At 31.3% G+C, this 21,302-nt stretch overlaps 1 protein-coding gene across 1 annotated transcript in view; it reads right to left on the bottom strand.

Annotated features, from left to right (window-relative positions):
- Window positions 1-9,046: 9,046 nt before the first annotated feature.
- Window positions 9,047-21,302, bottom strand: part of LOC129220550 (JNK-interacting protein 3-like) — a 34,258-nt gene continuing 22,002 nt past the window's right edge. Inside the window, exons 5-7 of the mRNA XM_054854980.1 lie at window positions 17,827-17,981; window positions 12,344-12,412; window positions 9,047-9,267 (exon numbers count right to left, since the gene is read on the bottom strand). Of these exons, the coding sequence (XP_054710955.1) occupies window positions 9,213-9,267; window positions 12,344-12,412; window positions 17,827-17,981 (279 nt within the window). The 3' untranslated portion in view covers window positions 9,047-9,212. The remainder of the gene's footprint in view (window positions 9,268-12,343; window positions 12,413-17,826; window positions 17,982-21,302) is intronic.

Here is a 21,302-nt window from a genome sequence, read left to right as displayed (position 1 = left end):
TTCACCGAAATTATTACTTAAACGATGATTGATAAAGATTTATTATCTTGCTCATTCCATTGCATAAATGAGACATTTTTACACATATACAATGGAATTCCAATTTTACATATTCCGTTGGACTAGTGATAAATATCACACCAAGTGGGAAAACGTAAAGTTGGGGGCAGGAACAAAAATCTAAAGATGTCATTTAAATTTCACATTTTTCCAATGGAAAAAATTTAGTCCACTTGTTTCCTGCTTTTTTAATAGTTTCATTTATAGCGCATTTTGACCTAACAATATTTTACAAATTTGCTTCTCGGTTTGCATACAAATAAAATTTGTTTTAAAGTTTAATGCTTTGACAATAAAAACGATAAGACTGAACAGAAATAAAGCTGGAACGGCTCATAGCCCCACTAGATGGCACTGACACTTAACGGCCTTTGTACTTTATGACTTTTCTGTGTTAAATAGATGAAACTCATGCATCCACCAATTAATGTCAATGTTTCAAAGTTTATTTTTGATTGAACATGGCCCATTTTGACTGCAAGAGGCGCGGAAAACGGAACCCCTGCATCCACCAATCAATGGCAACATAATGGAAACAGGGGTTCCCTGTAGCGTTCTCTTTGTTGTCATGAGTTTCAACGATTGCCATCGGCTACAAGAATTAAGTGGGGCCATGAATGGCTTCGAATAGCTAAAACAAAGAATTTATCTTGAAAATAAAGACCCAGAAAATAAGTGTATGTGAGTCTTGTAGAAGAAATTTGATTTGATCTGTTTTAAGATTGACATAATAAGGAGACTTTCTGAAAAAATGTTATGTTAAATCCGGAATATTTGAAAATAACTTGCATAGCAATTTTCATGGACCAACAGAAAATGATTTCAAAAGCGGAATAAAGTAGGATATGGACACTGTAAAATCGAGATTTCACTGCATTTGAAATTTATTCATCGATATTTTGTCATTTAATTTTCCTATATTCAAATGTGAAGAACTATCATGTATCATAATATGAAGCATCATTTTTCTAAAAAGTTTTCTGGCATTTAAAAACTGATGATTTGTACATGTCGAGGGTATGATTGTGTACAAATCATAATTTTTTAAGAACAAAATTGATTTTAGAAAGTTTATACTTCATATTATGATACATAATGGTCCTTTATATTTGAACCTAGGAAAATTAAAAGCCAAAGTTTAAAATTCCAAGAATAAAGTGCAAATATATGCGTAAAAATGTCACACCTGTGCAATTGGCTTGAGCAATCTTCATGCCAAATCAGGCAATTTGTAGTATAAAACACTTTTTCGATTAACTAATAACTTTGAAATTTGTTTTCTTCCAACTTGAAAGGCTTTCTTTTTCTCCAGTGATAAAGTATGGTAATTATGTTCCAAATAGTGTAAAAGTTTTTTTCCTTCAAAATTTACAATTTTCAAAAGTACCCCATTCTAGAGATGAGATGGGCTCAGCCCGGGCCCGACAGCTCGAGCCCGATCTCTAGAACCGAAAATAGGTTTTGGGTTCGGGCTCAAGCACAGATATTCAATCACCAATCTCCACACAAATTCAAAGCAAATAAACATTTTCCTACTGTGAGAAACTGAAAGGAAGATTTAAGTCAGTTCAATCAATGTCAAATCCCCCCCCCCCTGCCGCCCAAAAAAAACAACAAATAAATTAATTAACGCTTATTTATAGTGTTTTTTTGCGATTACTATTGCAATATGTCATACAGTAACACATTTGAAGTGGAGCATTTTAAGAAATTTAGAAACTTCTCTCTGTTAATGAAGAACATTTGACGTCAGAGAGTATTTCATTGTCAGACTGTAGAAGGCTTGGTTTTTGATACAAGAAAGGTTCCTTCTGGCTCGGATTTTGGTCCGAGACAATGTTACTCAGGTTCGGGCGAACTAGGTTTCGAATTTTCGGGCTCGGGTGGGACCGGAATCTCAAAAATGAGCCCGAACTCATCTATACCCCATTCCCAAACTTTCCAAGTACTTTCTTTCGTTTCAATTTTTCCCAAACTTTTTGTTACTCTATATATATAAGAGCAATCCAATTCGATAATTGATAATTTCACCAACACTTTGTTCTAATTCTTAATATTTTAACTAAACAGGAGTTAACAATTTTTTTAATCTTAACAAATACAAATATAAAAGTGACAACCAGCTATAGACTCTGGGCCCAGCTAGGCTGGTCCTAGTCAATTTACAATCCCCAGTGAAGATCAACGGCCCTCTTAAAACTATCTACTCCCTCGCTCATTACCACCTCTTCTGGTAAGCTGTTCCAAGGTTCCACAACCCTGCTAAAATAATAATTTTTCCTAATATCCATGTTAGCCTGAGACTTTAGATTTGATACAAAGATAGTCCTGGCAAAGTATAGTTTTTATTAAATAACTTTGTTACTTAAAATGTAATTTATTTGCATGCATCATGTGCGGCACATTCAAAGGCAACCTTTTGTAGTTTGCTATATGCATTACTTAGTATTTCGGTTTGATTAATATAGCAATGACGAAACAAATTGTAGGTTTTGAAAGCTAAGGTTCCAACGTAAAGGAAACATATCTCATTTGTTGAGAAATAATAATTTAAACAGTTGAAAAAGAAATATGTATATGGGCATTCCACTGAAAATGGTCATTTGGCCAGCATGAGATGGTTCCTATATTTTATAAAAAAGAAATAATTTTAAAAGGTAATGACAAAATTTTTTGAAAAAGAAGTCACACATGCGTTTGTGATATCTTAAGCAACAAAATTTTGTTCATTATCCTTTTAAATTATTGTTTTTAATGAAATGTATAAAGCGTCAAGTGAGAGACAAAATTGCCTTTTTCCGTGGCATGGCCCTATAGCGTTGAGCAAAGAAGAATCAACGGGGACATGATTCAGTATATTTAAATTTATTAAAATGGAGGGCGTTGAAGGGACATTTCTGCACAGATGACACCAGAAATGACTGGTTCAGAAATGGTGACCAGAGACGACCATGAACCAGAAATGACTGTTTAAACTTAATACTTTACAAATCCTGAGCTAAGTTTGAATTTTGGAAAATTACTACTTCCAATGGGTTGTTAGCATTTTTGCATTTAGAAAAGTTTACCCTAAGCTCTTGTTATTTCTAATGAGATAAATAGTTTTCAGAAGGCTCTTGGTCATCATTGGAGATTGATATACGTATTGTCAAGGACCAATCTAGCAGGCCACAGAGCCTATTGTAGGTCACCCTTTTTGTATTTTCATTGTATTTACTTTAAATTCATTAACGCTTTCAAAGTTAGCAAAGTGCACATTTATGTACAGTCAAATATGCACAAAACAGAAATAAACTTAAAAAATAATGATTTTTATTTCCAACAAGAAATGTGATAAATAACTACAATAAATCTCACTTAGTATCAAGTACATAGTCCAAAAGAGTTGAAAAAAAAAAAAAAATAGAAAACAATGTAACAATTTAATTGTAGATTCAATACCTTATGAGTGCATAAATTGAAATAGATAGTCAAATAATAGTGTGTTAAAATGCAAAATATTTCAAATGAATTTTTTGCTTTTGAACATGCTGGTTGCAGGTCCTTATTTAAAAAAAAAAAAAAATCACTAGCAGTTTTCAAATAAATAAGAATATTTTAAAGAAAGTTATAACATAGCACAACAACTTCATACATTGAATTTGCCAACTTGTTGACTTACAAAGAATTTTAATAACTATTTTGAATTATTTAACCAATGCAAAATGGTCAATTATGAAGTAAGATTTAAAAAAAAAAGTACTGTGAAAATAATCATGATTTCCCATACCTGCCTTCTACTGCGTTTCACCCTCCATGCAAGAGGTACCTCTATCCCAGTGGCCGCTTTTTCTACCTCTCACGGTTTCGACCACTTGTAACTGCAACCTTACAGTTAACCTACACATTCTGGCATGGCTTGATTTTTCATTCAAAAAGTGGAATTTGTGCAAGAATGTAGTTTGCAAGGTTTTCTTCGACTCCTCGGCACTTTTTAATGTTTGGGGGTCATGCACACAAATTGGTGACTCTTCCAAGTTTTTCTGCTAGCCGAATCATCTGCATGTGATCTTCGATTTTTTTTTTTTTTTTTTTTTGTGTGTCTTGAGCTTTCTGCTAAAACAAGTAGGAAGGCAAATTTCTTCAATCTACGAATGCAGATGTCCTAGAGATGCGGACGCTGAACTGAGAATAAGGAGATCTACAGTTCTACAGTTCTTGGTAAACCCTTGTGCATCTGATGAGCATGACTACCAAGATGTGAAATCCCGATACATCCTAAAAGTGGTTCATAATCTAGCAATAAAAGGGGAGCAACAAGTATCACCAACGAATTAATAAATTGTGTGCAGGGCGATTTATGATTTTTATAAAAAATGATGTTGGTGTCTTCAAAATTGTGATTCGCCGATCCACGTGCTGCTGAGCATAAAAAGGTCTTACTTTTTTTTTTCTGTAATGTTCCATCACTTTTGCATTAATATTTTATCCTATAAATTATAAATTGAAATTTTGATTACACACCATGTTATACATGTGTATCACATCACTTCAATCCATTTGCTGATCAGCAAGGTTTTTTAATTAATATTTCCTTAAAATGGTCATTATGCAATATTATATACTTATGCCACTATACTATTAGATCATGCATACAAATGTTTATATAATGTAAATAAACCAGCATTTATGTTTCTAAACCCTCTCTTTATCATTATTCGAAACCCTTCTGCAGCTTATCTTTAGTACCCTTTCACCACATTATCAAGTCCATTTAATAATGCATGAAAATGAGAATAAATTAAATGCACCAATTATAACAAGGGCACAGAAAAAATATAGGAAATTAATCTTAAAGATTTAAAACCCTTATCCGAATTTCCATTTACTTTCCTCTAGTTTGATAATCCTAGATGCATACTTATAGTTGCAAAAATGTCCAAAGTGCAGAGTAAAGGTATTGAAAGTTTGAAGCAAAAAAGAATACTAGAGAAAAATACAAATAACTTTTTATATGGACCCTAGTTCCCCTACCTTACACTTCAGTAAATCCTTGCCATAGAAAAATAATTTCAACACAAAAAAATTGAAACATTTGCAACCAAAACTCAAGGAAATATTAAAGTTCAAAGTATTTAGGGGCCATTATTGCCCTTTCAGAAGAACGACAAGTTGTCGAAAAAAAAAAGAAGCATAATATTTATATATTTCATTATTGCTACTGAAAAATAAATGCAAATGCTATACTATGATACACAAAAACACATTACAAAAAGCTTGTCCAATTTGAAAAAAAAAACACTAGGCACACATAATTTTAAACAAACCAATTGTTAGCTGCAGAATTTCTCCCAAAAGGTGTTGTTGATTGCGAGTATAAAGTGGTATAAGTCAAAAGACGCTGCATTTCACATATATATCTCTGTGAATATTTATCATACTTATATCAAACTTTCTTGTTGAAATTTTTTTCAATTGAGATTATTTCCCTAAATATAAGTTAGGGGATCTAGGATTCATAAAAAAGTTAGATTTCATGCATTACTTTTCCCTTTCCCTTCAAACTTTCAATATCTTATCTCTGCACTTTATTTTGACCATTTTTGCATTGGAAGTATGGATCTAGGACTAACTTTTGCGAAAATAGAGGTTTTGCAGGTTAAACAGGTGCACGCTGTATACCTTCAATGGAGTCTAAGGGATTATCTAAAGCAACAAGGAAAACAACTCTGGTTCATATTTAATTCACTCATATTGCAACACATTATTCAGGGGTGCCTCCCCTCTCCCTCCCCCCCCCAAAAAAACACCCCTTAAAAATTTCAATGGTTCAGTTCAATTACCATACCCCCCCCCCCCCCCCCGCCCAAAGGTGGGCGCCCCTGCTTTATTAATGTCTCATTTTAAAAACTGAGCCACAAAACAAATTGTTACAACCTTTTTGCATAAGAAGTACAGGGTCTGTATTTTAAATAATAAGAATGAATTCACAAATCAAAATTTTTTACAGGCATTGCGGCAAGACATTAGTAGTCTTCTATGTATGCTCCTGGAGTATTGACACATTTCTGCACACAAGTTTTCCATGCTTGGTACACTCCCAGGGTCAGATTAAGGCATGAGCCCACAGTGCACAGGCCCAGGGCACCAATATTTGGGAGGCACCAAATCTGTAGTCAAAGTTTTTTTAAAAAATGGAGCTAATTCATATCACACTAAAGCAAAAAATATAATAATAATAATAATTTTTAGCCTCAAAAAAAAAATTCTACATATTTAGAATTATAACCTCTCCAAAAGCTACTCCAGACTTATTGTATTTTACTGCATTTTGAATGTTATATTAGAGATATTTGATATTTATGTCGTATTGCTACCAGGCAAAAGTTGGACAACATCTCATATTATCGTGTTTTCATAATTTATAATGCAATGTAAGATTTTACCACATTTAGCGTGGTTGAAGAAAATACTTAAGTATCAAAATATTTTATTAATATATAGTATAAGTTGGGGAGAGGGGGCACCAAATAAATTTCATGCCCAGAATCCTCAAGAGTCTTAGTCGAGTTCTGCTCACTCCCTCAAAGTTAGCAAATGAAAGATCCTTCAGAGCATGCTTGAAAGCTCAAAATGCAGCAAAGCATTAGACAGAGTTAAGAAATCAAATTTTGTGGAAAATATTGAACTATCAGGTCAACCGAGTGAGACCACAAATTGCTGCTGATGGGAAGCTCCATCATGACAAAGTGCTGTGTCACAACTGCTGCGTGGTTTCAGCATACCTGATGAGAAATGGCATCACAACGATTCCTCAGCCTTCATACAGTACTGATGTTGTCCCAACAGACTTTTTTTCTCTTTCTTAGAGTAAAGTGGCCCCTTAAGAACTCAACCATGGAGCCCTTGATGCTGTCAAAGCGGCTTGCTCTGAAGGATGTTTCATTTGTTGACTTTCAGAAGCATACTAAGTGTGGGAAACTTGCCTGCAGAAGTGTGTCGATACTCAAAGAGCATACATGAAAGACTACTTAAGATTTGTAAAGATATCTGTACAGCATTTTGATTATTGGATTTATTTTCCTTACTTAAAATGCACACCCTGTAAATACACTACCAGGGGTCTGTCCAAGATTTTTCACAGGGTCCGTTTTTTGTGAAAAATCAATTAATTTTTAAAAAAATCAAGTTCTGCAAAAAAAAAAAAAATGTAAAACCAAATTTTTGAATTTTGAGATGGCGCAAACTGCATCATTGACACTTAAAGTTGAGTGTTTTACCTCTTTTCTGTTGAGAATATCATTTTTGAGTGTTTTTTAAGGATTGGGGTACGGGAGGACGCCATTGCTCTCTGGGAGATGGGCACCTCTCAAGTATCAATATTTATTTACCATTCTACATTATGTTAAATTATACTAGAAATGTTATATGTATAGTATTTAAAATAACTGTAACAAAGAAATTCAGGCAGGGGTTCAGCATTTAAGTTTTTGAACCAAGACATTGTTAAAGAGTACAGAATTCTTTTTAAAAATTATAAACTCCGTGATTTTTACAAAAATAAAAAACATATTTTATTTGTTTACCTCTTAACAAAGCGTACTAAACATCGAAAATTCGAAAAATCAGATTCCTATAACGAATGCAAAGAGATTGGAATCCTCAAAGTGAAGGCATCAAAAATATAAAAACGGCTTACAAAATAAATATTTTTGATAAAATTATTTTAGAATTGAATTTTAGAGTCCTATGATAAACATATCATTAATTCAGTAAGTTACCGCCCATTAGCCAGGGCTAAGGCAGAAATACGTGAAATACACCGCCAGCTCAGAGTGCTAATAAGCATGAAACTGCGGTCCTCGGCTGGAAATGACTGAGCTGCCGGTGTATTTCACATATATCATTAATGTCTGGACACAGTTGAATCAAAGAAATAAAATAAAATAAAAAAATGAACCATCGATTCAGCATTTAAATTTTTGACTCAAAAGAAAACGGAATTCCGCTTTAAGATCTTAAAATAAGCGTTGTTACAAAAATAAAGAGACTTTTCATTTATTTGCATCCTAATAAAGAGAAGTTAGTTTGAAAAAAGAATAAAATATGATTCTCATATTGAATGTAAAAAGATTGTGCTTTTCAAAATGTAGGCATCTAAAGAAAAAAACGTTAAATAAAAGAATTTATTTAAAATTAATTATCCTTTTTGGCATCGAAAAAAATCAAACCCATATAACTTTCTCCCAAAATAACAATTAAACATTGCCCAGATAGAAGCTAAGTGGCGATAAGCAGTTAAACATCGCACTTTAAGTGGCGATAAGTTTAAAGTTAGTAACCCTATCTGAAGCGATCACATTTTCCCCCATCCCTACTATCTTTGCAGTTCTAAGTTCATTTCGCTGTATAGTATTGTTTATTAAATCACGAGCTTATGACTGACTGAAGGATGACATTTTTTCAGAGAAGTTCACAACACAGAGAAGTTTACAACAACACTGCTGCATAAAACAAACAAGCAAAATTATAAACCAAACTGACTTTCAGCTGTTAATTTCTTTCAAAGAAGCCAACAACAAGCATTATAGTTTTTTTGCCTTAGTAGTTATTTATCGCTTGCAGAAGCATCACAAGAGTGATATTTTTTTTTTTTTTTTTTGCAAACTTAGCAGATTTTGTATATGTTGATCCCTCTAATTTAACTTTAAAAAGGTTCCAAACATTATCGTTTTTACTCATGGAAATATGCTGCATTATTTTGATTTGAGATTTGCTCTTTTAATAAACAATTTGTGAAAGATCCGTTTTTGTTTATCAGAATTTTGTGTAGGGTACGTTTTGGTTGGTCGGGATTTTGTGAAAGCTCTGTTTTGGCTGATTGGATTTTTGTGAAGGTTCCACTAACGGACCCAAATTTCCTCTGGCCAGACCCCTGACTACTCAAAAGATAAAAACTAGAGACTTCATGAAGAAATAGATCAAACATTCAAAAAACAGTCAAATATCAAAGAATAAAATGTATATATTTACAATATAAATTAATAAATATGAGAAATAAAAATTATTCATTAATTGAAGGCCACATAAGAGCAACATCTACATTAAACTGACTTTCACTGGGTATATTATTATCAGAAGAACTTTCATCCTCATAAAAAACACACTTGCTATCATGCCAAACATGACACAGGAATTGTGGCAGGAAATTCGAGAAAAAGACGAAATCTATAAAGAGAAGAAAAAATGAATACAGTGAAACTTTGATAAGTCGAAGTTGCAGGGAATGCAAAAAAAATTCGAGTTATGAAAAATTCGTTTTATTGAATTCGAAAACAAAACTGTAGAATAATATGAAATATAACCACTGACAACCATTAAATTTATTATATGAGCAAAAAAGTGATAGAATAATGTATCGAAGATAATATATCGTCGCTTCAAAGAGCCAGTAGGATATTTTACTGTTATTCTTAGAATTAGATGTCTTTCTGTTGAACTGAGGCGACAATATATACTTAACCTAATCAATAACCTGATCCTACGAATTCTAGAGTTTGAATAGGTTGGAAAACAAATTTATAACTTTATGTTAGACATAACAATTCTTACTTACAAGGGAAAAAAACATTTATTTAAAAAAAATTCTGTCATCAAACATTTCTCTCAGTAGAAATTTATTCTTTCGTTAAAATAGTCCTTGGATACTTTTAAAAGCATCAAAGTAAAACATCCTTACCCCCTTTTTAGATATGCTTCATTTAAATTCAAATAAAAGGAAGGTGACCCACTTACCTTTTACTATGGGGTAAGTGGGATACCCATACGATATTTTACAAAAATACAATTGTTAAGAATAGTTAAAGCATTATTTTGGAAAATAATGATGAACTTTTGTTAATTAATGATATCAGAGATAAAATAAGTCAATAAGTTTAAATTTTTTTGTTTTAAAAGTTTTGTATAATGTTTCAAAAACGAACAATGCTCAAAGTGGTCCCATTTACCCCAACCAACCCTATACTAATTTAAGAGGACAAACAATTAAGTGAGAGAATGGTTCCTTTTTGCAATCGCAATTTTTGCACGGTTCATTTGCTTACGATTTTTTTGTTCTATTTCTGTGTAATTGCCAATGATAGTTGATTATTCATGGAGGGGGGGGGGGTCTGTTCGGTATTTTCATCTAGAAAAAAAATTCCAGAAAAACAAAGGAGTGCTTTTTACTTGATCAGTCAGAGGCACTTGTTTAGTATTTCATGGTAAAATCCAACTTAAAAGTAAATTTTGAGTGTTATAATCTCATTGTAACTGACCAAATAGTTTCTCACATAACTAAGTCTTGCAAGTGTATTATTTGAAAATAATTTTACAATGATAATCACAAAAAAAGGGTAAAAATAACCAATTTAGTTTTTCCCCCCCAAGTATAATATTTTTATATTATTCATTTATACAGTAAGATTTTCTGCTTAAAATTTAAGGGACTCATTTTTTGCACCAAAGGACCCAAATCTGTTTCATTAATGGGTCCCTGGGACCCAGGTTATGGATAGTTGAATACAAACACTGTATTGTGGTTATTCTGTCTTCCAATTTTCCTTTGCAAAACACGATTATTTGCTTGAATTCTCCGTAGTAAAATTTTCAATTTCTAGAATAATATTTTTGTTTTCTTGAAATACAAGCGTCTACGGCCCCAGAAAAAGAACTTTTAACATTCTGAACGGATGTAATAATTTTCTGTGATACCTTAGGTCTTATTTATTCCACTTCATTTTATTTTAAAGGTGTCTCCTGCATCTCTTGGTCAAGTTTTAATTTACTTACGATTTTTACGTTCAAACATTTAGTACTTTTGGTGTGAGTATTCATCCCAATACTTTGAATCTCTCTTTGCATGAAACTTTTTTTCCCTCTCTCTCTCTCTTTATTTTAAATATATTTCGCCGCCTCATGCATTTTTCTCCACTTAGCAATGATTTTCAGGACAATACTTTTCATCAAAAAAATTACATGTGGGAATGTTTTGGCGGCACCTATGAAGCCATCCTATTTATTTATCTATTTTTTTTTAAAACTGAAGAACCATGAAGCATGGTTTTGTAACCAGGACCACCAAGAGACAAGGCGTGCACAATGTTAGTTTTGTCGCCTGTCCTCCCTCCCATTATGCTAATTTTATTCGATGCACAATACTTTAATTTGGGCTAGGCCCATAGTTTCCGACTAGGCAGACATACCCACTCTTTGGCCTAGTGAATAGTGTACTGAATACTCACTTTTTGAGTTAAAAAATGTTTGAAGCTTACATTTCCACAGCCCTTACTTAGATAATCTCAATAAAAGAGCATCACAGATGTTCCTAAACTGTATTTTAAGATTACATTTTCTATTCAAATTTTACAGAAAAGATATATTTGTCACTATTATTTCAATTGTTCATTTATAATTACTATTTTAATTTTTTAAACAATGAAGAGTTTGCCTTTATCTTTGTTTGTTGCATCGCTGAAATGAAATTGGCGGTCCCACTTCTGAAAAACTGGGGGGGGGGGAGGGGGGTAGCACTCATCCCATGGCGTTGATCCTGTCTAAGTGTTCAAGCAAAACCAAAATGAAAGTGAAGAAGAGAAAAGAAAATTTAATACATAACTGATTTTTCTAGTATACTTACTTCCAATCAAATTACATGAAAAATTTTAACACTCAAATTATGTTCAAAGATTATAAATATTTAAAGCAACTTGAAATGCAAAGTAAGTACATATGCAAAGTAAAATTATATATATATATATATATATATATATATTTAAGCAATACCTTATTAAGAGAGTGGGGAGGGACGAACAATATAGGTTCATATTAGAGGAAAACTACAATAAAAGAACTTATGTTACTACTTGGGGAAAACTTTAGAAACACTTAATATTCTTTTTGATAGTGCGATGGAAATAAGTATTATTAATTTTTCTCCAATATAAGTCTGTCTCTATAGACAACTAATAACAGAAAACTATTAAAATGGAATAGATCTCACAATAACTAATAAAAAAATTAAGCTTTCATCATAATTGTAAACATATTCACATTTTTTAAGGATATTTTTGGTTCAAATATAAAATATCCACATCGGAAAAAAAAAAAATGAACGCAAAACATCAAAACATCGACATTGATGTTGCACCACTACCCAGACCCTACAATAACAAGGGCTGACACTGAGTACAAGTACACTGTACAGAAAAATGTAAGATAGCATAACTTAATGTAAGACACTTATTTTCTATGCAAAGTAACTTACAGTTTCCTGATATTTGATGCTTCAGTACTTTGATCATTTAAAGAAGAAACTTTTAAATTGTTCTCATACCTAAAAAGAATACACATTTTAAATTCAAATTGCATTCTTACAAAAATTGCTTTCACTTTCAATGCACAACTAGCATTCAAAAATCACTAAAAGATTATTCAAATAAAATGAAACAATAATCAAGTATTTTCAAACAAAACAGTAAAACGTTTATTAATACTATCCGCATAAAAGTAGACAAAAGTAATGCTTTTAAAAGACAAGGTGAGAAACACTCTTTAATTCATTTCAATGAAAAATGTATAAAATGTTCATAAAACCCACCTCAATCAAAAAAAGATACAAAGATATATCAATAATAAATAAATAAATTAATTGAATAATAAAAAATGAAATTTTTTTTGCTGTTTTGTGAGCAAAGTATTAATTATTATTATATCTTTTTATAAAAAATATTTTTCGGTATAGCACATTTTATACATGCGCTGTGTTATCAATTATGTAATTTGCTGATTTTGCAATAAAAAATCCTATCACTGTTCTTCTAGTTATTAAGATCAATCATCAAAAATTTTCAAACAAATTTATAACCATTTTCTCAAAGGGTAGCAAACAAATAAATAGCTACAACATGCTTGAAAAATCAATACTCATTCGGAAATGCATAAAATATTAAAGCAAAATCTTTTAACTCGAGCAAAAATTTATACCAAGTCAGAAAAAAAAAAAAAAAAACATTTTTCTTATGTTGTTCTGTAAAAAATAGTAATTACAAAGGACCCTCATTTTTCCTGCCCTCATTTATTCCAATCTCTGCTTGATCCGTATCAAATTTGCAGACTTTTAAACTATAAAAGCTGAATGATTCGTATGCCAAACACTTAATCTTTATTTTGATTAATTGCACAATTCCTGCATAGATTGTGCAACAAATCACTGATAATAATGTAATTTTTTATACATTTAAATAAAATTCTTCAGAGACCCACTTGCTCAGATTTATATGAGCATTTAAAACCGATAAACTGAGCAATTGGTAGGTGCGAGTGGTCTCTGAGGGTGTCAAATGTCAAGCTGAACTATAAATGATACAGTGTTTGCCCAAAACAATCCCATGGATTTTTGTTACAAAGCAATGTTCTTTTGCTTTTAAAGAAAGGTACATCTGTTTATATAAGAAGTTGTATAGCTTATTATCCATATTACCTTGAATGGTCCAGATTTTTGTTTATCAAGATTGCCTTTGGTCCCAGTTAGTACAGATAAAGTTTTTTTTACAAAGAATATTTTTCAAACATAGCAAACTTTATGAATGTTTTATTATCAATGCAATACTTTGCAAAAGTCTCCAAATTATGTTCTTGTTATTATAAAAGAAAAGTTAATTATAACCAGGGGTAGAAGTGACCGACTTGTCACAGATAGGACATTTTCCACAAAAAATATTGGACAAATATACAACACATTATATGAATGATTTTGCTATGAAAAAAGAAATAATACATATCATATATTATTCAGTTATTCTTAGCAATGATTTAGTTTTAAAAAAAAACCTCAAACAAAATACCTTACATCTATAATGACTTTCCTGTAGTTGAAAGAATAATTTTTGAAAAAAGTGTACTTTATAGACTAAATAACTAAACAAAATTTGAAAAAAGATAATTTTTATTTTTTCTTCCTCACTCATGACCCAAGTACTAATTGCACTGCTCTTAGATTTTATATCTAAACTGAACCCTTTACCACTTGTATTAATAACAAACAGAGCTTGAGAAGGATCCTTCTGATATTTTTCAGAGTTTTTTTTATGCTTGAATGTTTTAGCATGCTGCTTCAATTGCGAAAATCCACTATTGCTTATGGGCACTGAACAGTTGCAAAAATGGCAAAAAGCGGCAAAATCATCTTTTCTTTTAGTGAACCATGCACCAAAATTTGTAGAATTAATGTCCTCCTGGTTCAACAACTCCACACGAAATGTTGTTAAGCGATGCAATTTTGCCATTAATTTCACTTATTACAATAAACTACGTTTGAACATCATAAGGAACTAACCATTCCACGATCCCAAAATTCCACAAAAAGAAAAGATTAAAAAAAGAAAATTAGAACATTCCGATCAGGAAATGCACTGAACGCAAAAATATACCAACAAAAACCATGATGGAAAACAAAACAAACGGCTGTTGCCCCCCCCCCCCCCCCCCAAATGCAAAATTCTAAAACAAACTTCAGCATTAGTTCTCAAAACTCCACCCACTATAGAGTGACGTCACATTGCTGTAGCCAATGAGAGAAGAAGCCTGTTTCAGAATTTAGTCAGTTGAGTTTTTTTCATTTGAAATTCGTTTGGGGACGTACTTTCAGCAAAACATCCGATGTCAGAAAGTTTATTTACCGTTCTATTTAAAAGATATATATGGTATGAAACGGGAATATAGGAAATGTAGGACATTTTTGAAAAATATAGGAAATATAGGACAATTTTGATGCTTTTTTTGAAAATATAGGAAATATAGGATATATAGGACTACTTCAACCACTGTATAACCTTACAAATTAAGTTTTAAATATTTTCTCTAAGAATAGTGAAATTTATTTTCAAATAAAATTGTAATTGCAATAATCTGTTTTAAATTATTATGATGTATAATGTACAGGAAAGAGTAATATTAATACAAAAATGCTTTAAAAATATACAGAATGCACAAAGACCACTTAAAATATTTTATACATTGTTCAGCAGACTATAGAATGAACACTAGTAGAACACAAAGAAAAAATTTCAAATGAGATATAGCAATAACATTTTAGCTTGATTACAAAGTTGAAGCACCAAAAGCATTTTATTCAAAAAATTAAAAATTTAACATTAACTGAAAGAGTACAATGTACTAATTTTCCATTTATTCTACCAGAAACCTAAGACCAACCTACTTATAGATACAGGAGTGAAAAATCAAAAATCTACACACAGAACAGAAATGTATGGGGAAGGTGGGGAAGAGAGGATGCTGTTTTGTACAAGTTTTAATTACTTTTAAGAAAAGAAATACAAACAAATCAGTTTTTTTAAAAAAAGAAACTTCACTTTTTCTTATCATAGTACCAACACATCCTGAAATTTTTACCAAAATTGAAGACATCAACTATCAAAAGTGTCCAGCTTTAAAAAACGAGCTGATGTGTGCATCACATGACTTCCTTTTACTCTAATTTAATGTAATTTTCTCATTATTGGCAGTTTTAATGTGATTAAATAGTTTACTCTCTAAATATCACCAACAGTGGCCAAATTAAAACCAGATTTAAAAATTTTTTTTTCAAAAAATCGCCAAATTTCTCGCCAAGTTGGCGACAAAACTTGGCGACCAAAAGTCTGGTGATACATCGCCAAGTGTCTGCCAAATTATAACACCACTTGAGTTTACATTGAAATTAACAATAATTTCCCTCCAAAAAGGGGCAAAAGACCCCCTTTGGAGCATCCAAATACAACCAAAAAGGAAGGTGTACAACTAGACCCCAAGAAGAGTCTACATACTAAATTTCAACTTTCTAGGACATTCCGTTCTTGAGTTATGCGACACACATGCGCACATACATAAGTACATACAGACGTCACGAGAAAACTCGCTGTAATTAACTCGGGGATCGTCAAAATTGATATTTCGGGTGTCTGTGCGTTCCTAGGCATATATCAACATGTGGTCGGGTTGAAAAAAAGAACTCAACATTCATTCAGGGGTGAGCAAAATGGAAATTAAGGTCGAATTTTGAGTGAAATTTTTTTCGCGAATACAATACTTCCATTTTTAAAAAGGAAGTTAAAATGACTCTTAAAGCATATGATAATACAGGCAATTTTCAAAAATTGATACTCATATTGTAATATTTTGTTGTAAGTCAAAAATTATTTATATTACTATAAAATGATAAAGTTCTTGTTGTTAACATTTTAAATATTATTTGAGGCCTCCTAATATTCAATGCAGTATTGATTTATTTAATATGAAGCTTATTTGTATTTTGAATGAATTGTACAATTAGTCAAGTACATGCGGGGCAAAGTGAAATAGTTTGTTTCATATACTCACTTAATCATCTCTGCATAGTATAAAATGAAGTCTCCAAAAAGCGTCCGTGTGTTTGAACTCACAAAATTTAAGAACTACCCAGCCGATTTCCCTGAAATTTCCACTAGTTGTTCCTTTAAGTTCTGAAAAGGTTTGCGGACCATTTCGGAAAAAATTCGATGAATAGTTCTTTTTTTTATTCCAATTTAGGTCCAATTTTCACATAATTTCCCAAATATAGGGGCGAAAAATTACTTGCACATATTAATATTATATATAGTTGAAAAGAGTAGAATTTTCCGCATTCTAGGCAATTTGTTTCAATGCTCTAACCTACTTACAACGGGAGTTATTTACGTTTTTAGCACGAATTTTTTAAGGCTTAGCTGAAATTTGTGCACTACATTCTTCATTAAATTTATCAATAAAAGGAGAATGAATTGTCCCATAGTTTTCTTTTTGACACCATTGGAAAAGCTACATTTTTTACTCCAGATATATCTTTGACCCTATAGTCGAAAAACTGAGCTTCTATGTCCAAAGAAAAAAGTAACAAGCGTTTTTAAGTCAAGTTCCGAAAATGTCATCTTCATTTAAGTTGTTAACCATTTTATTTTCACGTTTCTATGGCTACGCCTTTTGAGAGAGAGAATCCATTGTCTTTGCTTATTTTGCATTTAATTTCTTAAACTTATTTTATTTCATGTTTCCATGGTTACACTCTTAAAATCCGCCTTTCGCATTTTAATTTCTCAAAAGTATTTCAATATCTGTCGTCATTGTTTGGAAGGGAAATTTTGCATAGTGTTTTTTTTTTAAATCCAGGCAACGCAGCTGGTTTGATATCAATCACTTACCGTTTTATTTATTAAATAATTCATTTACATTTCTTTATTTATTAATTCACTTATTTATTCATTTATTCACTAATTTTTATATTCATCCATTCTTTTAGCGGCTCATTTAATTATCCTTATATATTAATTGATTTATACATTTAATTATTCGTTTATTGTTATATTACCTTTTCATTTATTCATTTAACCTTTTATTTACTCATTCTCTTGATCAAAAATATGTTTTATGATTGAATACAAAATATTTCATTCGAAAATTATTTATTTTTCACTTTGCACCATGAAAAAAAAAGTGAAAAATTTCCACTTTTTTTTTTGAAAATTCAAATTTACTGCCAAAAATAAAACATATAGTTTCAATGCAAGTTTTAGTATAAAATACAATGTTCCTTTTTTATGCACTGTAATTTTCAAAACAAATTTCCGATTCATTCCTTTCAAAAAAAGTCAGTTATCTCAATCATTACACTTTGCCCCACATTCCCCTATTTTAAAATAAACAAAACAAATGGTATATTTCAAACTACAGACTTACTTTTCAACTTCAGCTCTTGCAATTTGGAGTTCTGAATTTAAAGTTTCTATCTTTTCAAGCATATAATTACGTTCATTGATAATTAGATCCATTTCAACACAATTCGTCTTTAACTGCTTCATAGTAATATTTTCTTTCATAAGTGATTCATAAAACTAAAAATAAAAACTAGTAAATTGAAGAAGAAACAAATCAGGCTTTTAGCATCAAAACCACCTCAATCATTGAATTTCTAGAAGTTTTTTTTTTCTGCAAATTGATACTTCCTGGTGGGGTTCTATCATTCTACAATGCGAATTAGAACACATTCAGAGCCAGCAGATTGAAAAATGTTACCAAAAAAGTTTCTAAGAAAAACAGCTCGATACATGAATGTTTTTTGCCTCTCTTGTGAAATATTAAAATGTTGACTCAGTTGGTTTTGATGCTAAGTGCCATTAAATATTAACATATTATAATACAAGGTTAGGATAAAAGAATATCCCAGTTTTAAAAATTTATATTTCATAAACTATTATACTTAGCGCTATAAATGTACATAAAAATAAAGATAAACTCAAAGTTTTTTTTCACTCATAAATGTTCAATGTGTGTGCCTTTGTAATGCGACACAGATCTATAACATACATTTCTGTGTTTCACTGTCAATTTTTTGTAATGCTACACACATGTGATCTTTCAGTTCTTGCAATGTTATAGGCAATGACGGTGTGTAAACACTGTCTTTGACGAAACCTTATAAAAAAACACATGGGGTTAGGTTTTGAGATTTGGCCAGGCAAAGCATAAAGGGTAAATCATCATCATCTGCAGAGACAATTCAGCGTTGTGGAACGTCAATGGCGCAGCAAAGTAGGGGGGGGGGGGGGGCACAAAAAACCCCAAAGAGGTCTTTGTTTTTGTTATGTACAGAATATCAAACGCCATTAGCGAAGATATCTGACATATTTTAATACTGTCTAACACTAAGCAGAGTGAATATTACACATTACAAGGAAAGATACTTCTGCTATAAAAAGCTTTTTATTTAAAAGTCTAAAATAGTTGGTAAGTTAAAGAAATTACAATGTACGTTGCAAAACAGGATGGATGAACATTTAACTTCATACCTGTAAGGTGAATATTCTATATAATACACCCATTCGGACATTAGGAAAAGAAAGCACCATGTTACAAGAGAGCCACACACCAAATACCACACAAACCATCTGTGATCTTACTTCTTATATCCCACAGAAAAAACACAGTTGATGCCTACTCATGGCGCCATCTACACCGGACAGTGAGGACAAACAATGAGAAAATTGATACGTATGTATTTATGATAACAATAGAGGGTTGTTTAAATGGCAAGACCAATTATGTCTGAATATATTATACAACATGGCCTCCCCCTCTTGACACTTTAAAAAAACTATTCATACTATTCATAAGCTATACAAACTGTTTCGAACAATCCAACCCTGATTACATTTAATACAGATACATGAAAGATAAAAAACTTAACATAATATATAACAATTATGATAACATATAAATATAACAATACTAAAACTATATATATATTTCTTTAACTGTAAATAATTATAACTGGTTAATTCCTGCTAACCATATAAAAATAAGTTACCAACAACTTGTATAACACTAAACTCCAAATACTACCATGGAAAAAAAAAATCCAAGTAACATCAAGATAAACATATGAAAGATCTGAAACATTTTACAAACGTCTTCTTTCTGCAAAAATAGCATTTTTTCTGAAAAAAGTTCATATAGACAAGTCCTAAAATAACTTATATAAGATCTGTAAATAGAAAGACTATTATGTTTCATAAAGGACAATCATGACCAAGACCTTTTTTTTTTCAATACTTAAATATTGCACTATGTTTAGCTACTTTTCCATGATAAGAGAATTCATGATATCCCTGCGTTCAAACACATATACATGAAAAACATGACTTTCATTAATACTTCAAAAATTATTTTAATACATATTTGATTGTAAAAACACTAATGTATTTGTATAAACATATTGATACTATGACAATTAAAAAAAAAAATTCAGAGCCAGCAATAATACTGTTAAACCGGGACCTAGTGACATTGCCAATTATCAAAATAGGGTCTTACAAAATTAAAAATAACATGCCCGCGCAAGGCCCCTCATGTAACATTGATACTTGGATAATCCCACACCCAATGACTTTCTGGCATTTACAATAAAACACACCCCTACGAAACGTTTCCCGAGGCTGCTCAAGCCAGAAGGAGTAGGCCAAACTAAGCACAGTTGAAACAATCAGGCGGGAAATTAAATTGGTTTACTAAGTATCAAACTGGATGAAAAAAGATTATGGATAATCAATTTAATACAAAATCAGGGTATTAATGTATCAAAGTGAGATTCAATATGTAATAAACACTTAAAATATCAAAAAAAAAAAAAAAAAAACATTGTACTTCATGTCATTTCAAAAAATATCACTCAAAAATTTGTTCTGAGTCACCTTTGGTAAGAGGTTTGGTAAAAGCATCAGCAAGATTATTTTTACTTTTTACATATTTTATGCTGAAAATATCTTTAAAGAACAAATCACGAACAAAGAAAAGTTTGACATCTATATGCTTTGTACGATGGTTCTCTATCAGAGATTTAACAAAATCAATAGTGGCTAAATTGTCTACATACAGGCAAGATTGAACTTTACGGTCACTGATAACTTTTCTATCTATTCATTCATTTAATATGCGATCAAACCATATTAGTTCTTTAACAGCATCAGTCATAGAGACAAATTCTGATTCCATTGTAGACAAGCAAATACTTTTTTGCTTAGAAGTACGCCGCATTATAGGGGCTTTACCCAATAGTATAAGTTGTCCTCCCATTGATGTACGATCATCACGATTAGATGCAAAATCAGCATCACTGTATGTAATTATATGAATGTTTGTAAAAGTCAAATTTAATTTCAGATTCTTAGTTAAATAAACATAACCTAATAATTTTAACAGACCTGACCAATGAAACCATTCCAGAATTGTTCTGGAAATAGCTGAAAACATTTACAGCGTATGAAATATCTGGTCTTGTACGGCTTGCCAGAAAAGATAAACAGCCTAAAAGATTTCTATAAGGGTAATTTTGCATTTCATTAATTTCATCTTGTGATTGAGGAGATTGAGATTTGGAAAAAACAGAACCCTTGGCTATAGGGAGAGAAGAGATAGGAGGATTATACTCTTGATACTTATCATATATTTCATTTATGTAACTTAATTGATGAATTAAGATAGAATTATCATTTTCCTCGAATTCAACTCCCAATAACTTTTTAGTTTGACCAAGTATTTTTAAATCAAAATGTTTTTTTCAACAAATTTAGAACCTTGTTAATATGTTTCTCAGATCTACCAAATAAGACAATATCATCTACATAAAGTAGTAATATGACATCACTTTTGAATATATA

Source organism: Uloborus diversus, chromosome 4 (genome assembly GCF_026930045.1).
Source record: "Uloborus diversus isolate 005 chromosome 4, Udiv.v.3.1, whole genome shotgun sequence".
In the NCBI taxonomy this organism is placed as follows: domain Eukaryota; kingdom Metazoa; phylum Arthropoda; class Arachnida; order Araneae; family Uloboridae; genus Uloborus; species Uloborus diversus.
This window is presented reverse-complemented; position numbering and strand designations above follow the sequence as displayed.